Genomic DNA, 9,928 nt, shown 5'->3' with positions numbered 1-9,928 from the left:
CAGTGCTGCACTGTGTTAGGAAATGATTATAGTGTGTTTTATCACTACATTAAGTGCATTATCACAAAACCACATTACATCCTGTGGCACTGCTGTCATTCACTGTTTATTAAACTTAATGTTGTGCTTGGTTGATGTTGGTAGGAATATAATGGTTTTATGTGTGTATTATGTCAGTTCTAGTTACAGTCACATGTCTGTTTTTAATGCACAGAGTAATAAAAAAATACTGCTCAGTTAAGTTAATCTCTAAGTTAGAGAGTTGGTTAAAGAAGAAAGATTTTTCTCAGTGTCTTGCTTGAAAGAATCATTATCAGTGAAATGTTTGCTGTGTGTGTTTGTGTCTGCAGCTCAATAACATCGATACACAAACGCATCAGTGAGAGCATGAATAGATCCAGTTCTGGAGTAAATTCCTTTTCATGACCTCCATCAACAGGAGATATCGAACCTCTTTGACCTTCGTCCCCCGAGCAGGTGCTGCAGTAGTCGGGAATTTGTCGGATGCGATGACAGAGGAGAGAGAGTTTGTGTTTGAAGAACAAGAGGGGGCCCAAAACTGAGTCTTGTGAGTTAACGGATTAGTCCTGTGACAGTTCTTCTGCTTGGTTCACTCTGCTGTTGCTTTGCGTCTCCAAGGCTGCAGACCAATCAGGAGTTTAATCAGTGCCATGGGACACGTCTGGGCCCAGTGTGCCTGATGTATGTTCGCCAGAGCAGCAGCAGCATCTCCTCATCCTACACACTTCTGCATTTTTGTTTCCTTTTCTTGGTTTTTACAGCACAACATCCATGCTGCACATTTTCACGCAGCCGCTCCCTATGCTACTGACTGTTTCCCATTTAATTCTTTGTGTTTATTTTGATTTTGATTTTGTGATCAATAAAGTTCCCTGTCACTTAGTTTATCTGTGTGTCTCCTATTTTTGCTGCAGATGAAAACCGCCTGGCTGTAACAGTCCATAGACAGAAAATTGCATTATATAATGTTTGCATCCAAAGTGCTTTACAATCAGCCTCTCATTCACACACACACACACACACACACACACACACGTTTGTGTTTTGTGTAAAACAAGGTATTCGATGAGACTCAATCAAGAGATAAGCGTTTCTCAACATCTGTGGTGTTTGGACTGTTGGTGTCTGAGTGTCTCATCTTGGGTTCTGGGCAATTATGATGGATAATGAATATTTTCTCTGATTTTCAGACATTTTACGGACAAAATTAATAATCAAGAAAATAATTGGAGGATAAATTGTTAATGGAAATAGTGATTAGCTGCAGTCCCAACATTAGCAGAGAGATTTTTCATGGAGATTATTCATGTTTTTGTAATCAAGTGAATGTCTCAGGCTGTGACAAAATCTCCCTTCTGTGATGAGCTGTATGTTTGATCAGATATGTACATTTTAAACATATGCAACAGTTCACAGTTTGGCTCTCAAACCTCACAGTCACATCCCACTCCCACTGCAGAAGCACTGTGCAATATATAAGTACAAATGCCGCGTTCCTTTCCTGAATATATCCTGTATTGTGCTGTTGTAATCACACATTTTCCCCATGGACGTCATTAAAATTTCATCTTTTCTTATCTATTGAGAATCAGAGCCAATTAAACTGTTCCCCGCTGCAGCTGAAACCAAAACTAGCTTGTAAATGAACAGATTTAGTCTTGGAGGCAGTTTCTTGTAATTGCACATGTGTAGTGGGAGACAACGCTCAGAGCTCGAGGGCTCAGCACTATCTCAATGAGTTTTTCCTGATTAACATCTCTGTGCTGTAATGGCCTCAAAACCTGAATTAAAGTTCCTCCGTGTGACTGGAGGAGTTGGAGGAATGAAAGTCATTCTATTAGAAAGACACAGAAAATATAGGCCCAGTGAGGCTCGGCTGCCATCCTGCCCTCTAGATGGCGGTGGACATGAGACATGAACAGGAGCAAAGACAGAGACAGAGGGGAAGTACTTCAGGGAGAAAACTGTTGTCAAGTGTGCAGGAGTCTGCACCAACATCACATCCTGCACAGCTTTCTAATTAAAATCAGTGAAGTCTAGCGTTCATGTTCATCATGATGTCTAAGCTGACAGCACTGAGACAAAAATAAAATAATAATAATAAATATATACATATAATAATTACTACTGCTACTAATAATAATGCAAAAAATGATTATGTCTGTCAACTGCTACAAACTGAGGCAAACTTTTTTGCTTGAATGTTTCCTAAAAGTGTTTGTTTATGAGTTAACAAAAACGAACAGGCATCCAAAGTTTATTTATCTACGTTATGCTTTTTTAGTTCAGCTGGTACATTTGTGCTTAACTGTTGAAGAAATTACAAGTAGGCTATTGTTTTATTCTATATGTGTGAAGTAAGAGAAGTAGAATAAACCTTTTCTGTGGCGTATTTTCTTATACTCACTTAGTGCATAATTTTATATTTTATTCTTTTTTTTATCCCCCCCCCCCCTTTTTTTTTTTTTTTAATTTCACATCTTTTATATTAACTGAATGAGCCTAATGGGCTGATGAAGATGGCATTAGTAAGATAACATCACCTTTATTAGTCCCACAGTGGGGAAATTCACAGTGTTATATATAACAGATATTTAGAAAGATAAATAATAATAATAATAATAATAATATATATATATATATATATATATATATATATATATATATATATATAGATACAAGAAATAACATATTTACAACAACAGTAGCAGTGTTTGTGGGTTGACAGATGCCTGAGGTTGTCATAGTGGTGAGTTGTCCATTTCTGGTGTGTGTACTGTCTGTAATTTAACAGACAGTAAGTTTTCCTTGGGTAAAAAAAAATGTGTTCATTTATACATCATTCTACTATAGTTTACTTTTAGATTTCTGTCTTTTCTCTTTGATCTTATTTTGTGAATATTTGGACAATTGTTCTGTTTATGTTTTTGGTTTTTTTTTGATAAAATTAAATCAATAGATGTTCCATTCTAAAAAAAAACCAATTAAATAAAAAACCTGAAGTGGTGTTGGTGTTTGTGTGATTTGACAACAATCAGAGAACACGCTTTACAGTGTGTCTTAGCTTTGGTGAGCAAGAGGTTTGTCATTGTGTTTCGACCTTTATTTTGAAAATGAGAACCGGATGTTGACAACACGGAAGCTAACGTTGTGGTTACGTCAAACTGCCCTTGACGAGCAGCGTGAGTCGCACCGCTTCCTGACCTCACGTTGACCCGGCGGACAGGCTCGATTCAGACACAGACGAACTCCGCAGCGCCGGTACCTGCGTGCTCCCGCCCCCGGTGAGGCGGTCGCTGAGCCGGGATGTCCGGTCACGGTAAGCCGCTGCTGGTTCTGCTGCAGCGCTGTGTCGCAGTCCGGAGGCTGACGCTGCCGGCAGGCGTCACCACGGGAGCCGGCGGGCTGTGCTCCAGGGGCGGCTTCACGCAGCAGCGATCGCGGACGTGGACGACCCGGACGGGCTGTGTGCAGGGACGGGCTGTGAGCCGGCTCCAGTCCGCGGTGAGGAGCGGCCGGCTCGGCCTCTGCACCAAGGTGAGAGCCAGACCTCACCTGAGCTCACCTGGTGGGTGGTGGGCCAGGTGCTGACAGCTTCACCTGTCCCCCAGGGGAGAGGATGGGAGGTCACTTTATATTTCAGCTTCAGTGCATGTCGGTCACATTTATTTTACAACTAACACAGCACATACACTCAGTGAGCACTTTATTAGGAACACCACACTAATACTGGGCAGTGGATCGCTTTGCTTACAGGATTACAGCATGTTTGGACCTTTTCCTTTCAGACTCTGCTCCATGTTGACATGACAGCATCACATTATTCCTGCAGATTTATCAGCCAGTCTCCAGTTCTACCACATCTGCTTCTACTGGAGCTCTACTGGATTCAGATCTGGAGACTGGGGAGGTCGCAGAGGTTCACTGAACTCACTGTCATGTTCAGTGAGACACATTTTCACTGTCACATGCAGGAAGCAGCCATTACTAAGGGATGAACATGGTCATCAACAATACTATGATTGATGCTCCTGACCTGTACCTGCAGGATTTCATGTGGCTGATTGGATAACTGCACGAATAAGCAGGTGTTCCTAATAAAGTGCTCAGTCTAATCATGACTAAAGTGGTGACAGTGTGAGTGGTAGGACAGGATGATATCAGCATATGACTTCCAGCAGGTTTGTGTCTGAACGGTCGTATTTCCCGCCTCGTCTCCCAGACAGGGGAGCAGTGTGAGGGCGAGTACCCCCCGCTGCCGGCCTACCGCCCTGACTCCGAGCCGGAGAAGAAGGAGGTGTACATCGTGCAGGTGAAAGGTATCCCGTGGTCGTGCTCGGCTCAGGACCTCCTGCAGTTCTTCTCCGGTGAGACTTTGGATTTTCACTCCAGATGTAAAGTTCATAACTGAAACAGCAGCCGGATAATATTATTGATTATTCATGTTTTTTTTTTAATTGCAAATCTGCTTTGTTTTCACTACAAAATTTGACCTGAATAATCCTTCATTATGGACTCTAACAACATGTTTTCATTCAGTCTTGACTGATGAGCAAAAATGGCAATTTATCCGTTTATTGTTCAGCTGTAAAACATCTTGCCTTTGTCATAACTCCTTAATTTCCAAATACTCATGGTCACGGTCGTCTTGCTCTCCTGTCCTGGTTCGATGTGCAGAGTGCAGGATCCGCGACGGGGTGAATGGGATCCACCTCACAGTGGACAGGCTGGGGAGGCCGTCGGGACGGGCCTTCATCGAGATGGAGCACGAGGCGGACGTCAGCAAAGCTCTGGAGAAGCACCGACAGTACCTCGGCCAACGATACCTGGAAGGTTGGTCCCTGAAGTCGCTTGTAGAGCCTGCGAGGAAGCAGTGCAGGGCCCGATGTGTTGTACTGAGACACCTGAAGGGAACAGAGCCATCGTCAATGTCAGTAGGAACACCTGTATTTCATGATGGTAAAGGAAATTCTGGAGATTTTATTTTAACCTAAGATGTGGTTGGTTGTAAAAACCTCTTCTTCTGGTTTAAATAACAGGTACGTTTAGAAATCTCCGGAAAGAGTTTACACATTTATTTTGTTAAAATTCTTATAAGGAAAACTCACATCAACATGTCGTGATCAGCAGGTTTTATTTTTGTGGTGAGACTGGAACTGAGATCAACTAGTCCTGATACGGCTTTTTGTATATTTCTTAGATTAATGCAAACGCAGGAACAAAGTAGGTGAATCTGTGTTCATGTCATTTTAAAATTCTCTTTATTGTTTCATACATTTTCTTTGGAAGAAACCCTGGTCTCCTTTGAAAGGAACTCACTAAACTTTACAACCAAGCGGTCAGAAAGAGTGTAAGAGATACAAAGGCACGAACCTGGTAAAAATATAAGTTGTTGTTTTGTGATGTGAGGACTAGAACCAGAACTAGAATCAGGAGACTGAGAGCCTTCAGACTGAGTCTGTTACACACACCTTTTTAAAGCACCGGCCAACTAAACTATTTCTATTTAAACAATGAAAACAAGCGAACTCGTCCTGCTCTGTGTGTGTCTGCAGTGTATGAGGTGACCAACAGAGACGCTGAAACCATCCTGAAGAAAGCCGTCCAGCCTCCACCTGACAGCCCCGTGGTGCGGCTCAGAGGCCTCCCCTTCACCTGCACCGAGGACGACATCGTCCAGTTCTTCTCAGGTCGAACTTCCCCCTCCTCCAGATGTGGTGGAAACACTGTGTGTCGTTAGATCACTCAACCTTGACTCGACATGACACTGTCTTATTATATTATATTATTTAATACAATAATATAATTTCATATATTGAATCATATTATATTATATTATCAAAAGAACGAAAAGATGAATAGAATAAAGTGCAAAATTAAATTAGTAAGTAAACATTAATAGTTGAAACATTTACCCGTTAATGCATAATTTAAATGCACTGTAATTTCAATTGTTTTTAATGATCAAATTCTTTAATTCTTAAATGATAAAGATTTATATAAATTATTCCAGAGACACACTTGAGACACTAAAACAAATTTTATCCTCTCACGGCTCAGCCTGCTGACACTTGTCTGCCAGATGAGTGTCTGTTGTAAAAATACCACTTTATTGTTTATTTCACTGACAAGTTACCATAGGGGAAGAAAAGCAGTGATATTTTTTATAAATCTATAAATAAAAGGAGACACGGTGAGCTTTAAATCTATTTTAATAAGAAAGGTAAATGAATTTGCAGGTTTGGAAATAATGGAGAACGGGATCACCATCGTCACAGACCACAGAGGAAGACGGTCTGGGGAGGCCTTTGTGCAGTTCTCCTCGCAGGAATCAGCTGATGAAGCTCTGCAGAGAGACAGAGAGGTCATTGGAAACCGGTAGGACGCTGCGGATGTTTTACAGTCTGTGTCTCTTCTGTTGTATGTGGTAATTTGCTGCTCACCCTGTGCTGTTTGTAACGCCTGCAGCTACATCGAGGTGTTTCCCAGCAGAAGTGAGGACATTCATTCTGGTTGGAGGAGGAGGATGAGCTCAGCTTCTCCTCAGACCAGCACCCCCCCGGTGAACAGGACCGTCTCTGCCTCACAGACCAACCCCAGAGCTGGTGAGGGGATGTTAGAGCTCATAGTAAAATAACATGGTGTTTATTCTGATATTATAAAAAAAAGAAGGGCTCTGCTGTTTAACTCTTTATGTCTTAGAGGGACTTTTTTGCTCTTTCTTACTCTAACTGGATTATTTTTCTGCACAGTTGAATGTAAAAAAAAATGCAAAACTGAACTCTAATCATATTGATTTATTTGATAGGGACAGTGCATGTTAATGAACATCAGTAAAAAAAAAGATACTCAATGTAAACATGATGGATTGTAGCAAAAATGCTAATTTCCATCAGTAGTCCCTGGACAGGTCAAATCAGTCACAATAGACTACGACAAGTATAAAGAACACAAATAAAAAGACAAATACATTTTGTTGGTTTAAACTCATTTATTGCTTTAGAGTAATTTTCAGTGGAATTAAAAAAAAAGAGATATTTTTAAATAAAGAAACTGTTAAAAAGTGTTCATCCTGGAGTAAACTGATGTATCTGCTCCGTCAGGATCCCCTCCGAGCTCAGCTGTGCCGTTTCACTACATCCATATGAGAGGTCTTCCTTTCCAGGTGTCTGGAGAAGACATCGTGAAGGTAACACAGTGAGACGCTGAAGCTGATGCATGTGAAGATGTGATTTTCCTGACGTGTTTTTTCTTTCCCTCCTGCAGTTCTTCTTTCCTCTGGTCGTGTCAAAGATCCTGATTGAATGTGGTCCTGACGGGCGGCCGAGCGGCGAGGCCGACGTGTACTTTAAATGCCACCAGGAAGCCGTGGCCGCCATGTCCAAAGACAGAATGTGTATAGGTGAGACTGACGGAGAGACTTCATCATCAGGCCCAGCTGAATTCATTTTAATCTGATACTGATCTTAATTTGTTTCGACATGACTCCATGGGTATATTATTTTAAAATTCAACTAAGAATCAGATCAGATATTTGAGTATTTAACTGTTCCTATGTTTTCAGATATTTACTATTATTGTATGAGCAATAAACCAATTAGGCTTTGGTCAATATTCAATAATCTTGAATGTGGCAATGTTAAAGATATATAAAAACAACATGAGGAATATAAATGGTCAACACTGAGTTGTTGGGGAGTTACACACTCACTAAAGATATATTTTTGTATCTAAGCACCAATTAGAGGCAGTTCCAGTTTCAGATTATAAACATTTTATATTATTAGATAAAAGAATTAAAAAGTTGTGCAGTCTTGGTTGGGGTTTGCACTTGACTGGTTTCAACAGATCTCTTGGTTATGATATTGTAACCTGGTTTGGCAGTTTCCCAAATGTGTTGTAACAATACAGTCCAGGCCAAATATCAAATATCTAATATCTAATAATATGTTTCAGTTGTTTTTTTCTGTCTTTTTAAATTTAATTTAAAAAAAAAAACAACTTAATTATATTATTGTATTTTATGTTTCAGGCATTGAAAGTAAAAAAACCAACATCCATATCTTAGGAAATATTGCGATATTCAATTTGATCAAATTTCAGCCCGAGCTCATATGACAGTTGTATCAGCGCTGTGGGAGTTTGACTTAATGTCTGAACCTTCTGTGTTTTTCAGGAGAAAGATACATCGAGTTATTCCTGAACTCTCAGTCAGACAGCAGGTGAGAAACACGAATTACACCCAGAGACATTTTAAATTCTTAAAAAGAAATAAACACTTTACAGATCCACAGTTGTGAGGTTAATTTTTACACATTTTTAAGGAGGTTGCAGAGGAAACAGTCCCACATCTGTTAAAGACAATCGCTGTAACACAGAAGTGAAAACAATGCATCTTTTAAAGGAACCAATAATAACACACTTTAGTCTCTGTGCTGCTTTTCTTTTGTAAATGTTTGTCCTGATTTAAAGCTTTGCTCTTTTAAGCGGGACAGATGTTGTTGAGGTTCCTTCTTACCTCCTCTCCACATGTGATTTCACATGTTGTTTTCTCTGGCAGGTGAACGCCGACACTCAGAAGCTGATCACACGCACGAGATGATGGTATTTATTTTCCAGCCTGATGTAAATCTCAAACAATAAACATTCCTTGTGTCAAAGGAAAACCTGAGCTGTCTTCATTGAACAGGAGGTGGAGCATCACAGTTTTGGGTGAATTAATATTATTCTCATTATAATAAAGATTTATAGCATTGAAATGTGGCACTAAATGCATAAGCCTGTAATCTGATGTGCACACATCGTCAAACTTTATACAGAAACACAGGAAATCAGCTGATAAGGTTTTAATAAAAACTGAAAGAAATCACTTCTTATGTTAATTTTATCAAAATAGTTGCTGAGAATTGTTGAACTAACGTGTTAAAAGAACAAATGTTCCAGGAAGTAAACTGGCAGAAATGTTTGTGCTAAAAGACAAATGTGATAAATTAAGACCAGACTGAGGAAATATGAAGGATAGAAAAATTCAAGATGGGGAAAAAAAAAAAAAAAAAAATATATATATATATATATATATATATATATATATATATATATATATATATATATATATATAATAAAATGAAATACTTATGTCATCAGTGAAAACATGCAGTGTGCAGGGCTGTGAAAAAAACGGATCAAATTCCTCCTTGATGATACTTCATTAATTATAAGAATATAAACTAAAACCTAAGAAATAAGAAAAAAACTAAAAACTTAACTAAAACCTAAGAAATAAGAAAAAAATAAGAAGAAAACTAAAACCTTTGTGCAGCGCTGTAACCGAGTGAAAATGAGAAAAAGAGAATTGAAATAATTCTTGTAAATTTCTGCAGAATCGTGGAAACTTTCACACTGAATGTGAAACCTGATATCGACACAGTTACAGTGTCACTTTCATTTATAAAGCAACCAACAGAACTGACTGGAAACAGATTCCAGTTCATTATTTTACTCAGCTCAGGTTTGAGAAACTGTCTGGCAGATAAATCAGTAACAGAACCAGCCTGGTGCTGACACTCACGTTTCATTCCAGCTGGACTTGATACTTTGTGAGCCAATCAAGTCTTAAAAAAAACTTCATTTATTTATTTTTTTTCGACCCTCTGTAAAAACTGGTGTCCAATTATCACATCAAGTAAAAAAATGCTATAAACAGAGGAGCTCTGTGTGCGTTTCTTTTAAACGTTGGTTCTGGCTGCTGGAACTGCAGGAGACTTTGCTTTGTTTAGTTGTGTGGGTGATGTGAAATGGAAAGCAGAGGCACCGGGTTTCAGAAAATTCCACAGCTTTTTAGACTGAAACGTTTCTGTGCACACATTCAAAAGAATAAGCAAGTCACATCCTGCACACTGAAAAATGT

The 9,928-nt window shown here is 39.4% G+C and overlaps 1 protein-coding gene across 1 annotated transcript; it reads left to right on the top strand.

The window, feature by feature from the left end:
- The first annotated feature begins 3,177 nt into the window (after window positions 1-3,177).
- grsf1 (G-rich RNA sequence binding factor 1) lies at window positions 3,178-8,687 on the top strand. Its single transcript, XM_071483922.1, has 10 exons — window positions 3,178-3,558; window positions 4,244-4,388; window positions 4,699-4,854; window positions 5,577-5,711; window positions 6,261-6,399; window positions 6,490-6,626; window positions 7,125-7,210; window positions 7,288-7,423; window positions 8,198-8,243; window positions 8,582-8,687. Exons 1-10 carry the CDS (start codon window positions 3,328-3,330, stop codon window positions 8,583-8,585), a joined length of 1,215 nt encoding a protein of 404 aa, XP_071340023.1. The 5' UTR covers window positions 3,178-3,327; the 3' UTR covers window positions 8,586-8,687.
- The last annotated feature ends 1,241 nt before the right edge of the window (window positions 8,688-9,928 follow it).

The sequence above is a fragment of the Trachinotus anak genome, unplaced genomic scaffold (assembly GCF_046630095.1).
Source record: "Trachinotus anak isolate AG129_WGS33_773 ecotype Australia unplaced genomic scaffold, CSIRO_AGI_Tana_v1 ptg000008l, whole genome shotgun sequence".
Lineage (NCBI taxonomy): Eukaryota > Metazoa > Chordata > Actinopteri > Carangiformes > Carangidae > Trachinotus > Trachinotus anak.
Note: the sequence above shows the minus strand (reverse complement) of the source record. Positions and strands in the feature narration are given on the sequence as shown.

What these genes read in the sequence shown, in the direction of transcription:
- grsf1 (XM_071483922.1), top strand. Translation starts at nt 3,328, where the DNA reads ATGTCCGGTCACGGTAAGCCGCTGCTGGTTCTGCTGCAGCGCTGTGTC. An exon ending in CGGCCAACGATACCTGGAAG is followed by an intron (nt 4,855 to 5,576) that starts GTTGGTCCCTGA and finishes GTGTGTCTGCAG; the next exon opens with TGTATGAGGTGACCAACAGA. An exon ending in CAAAGACAGAATGTGTATAG is followed by an intron (nt 7,424 to 8,197) that starts GTGAGACTGACG and finishes TGTGTTTTTCAG; the next exon opens with GAGAAAGATACATCGAGTTA.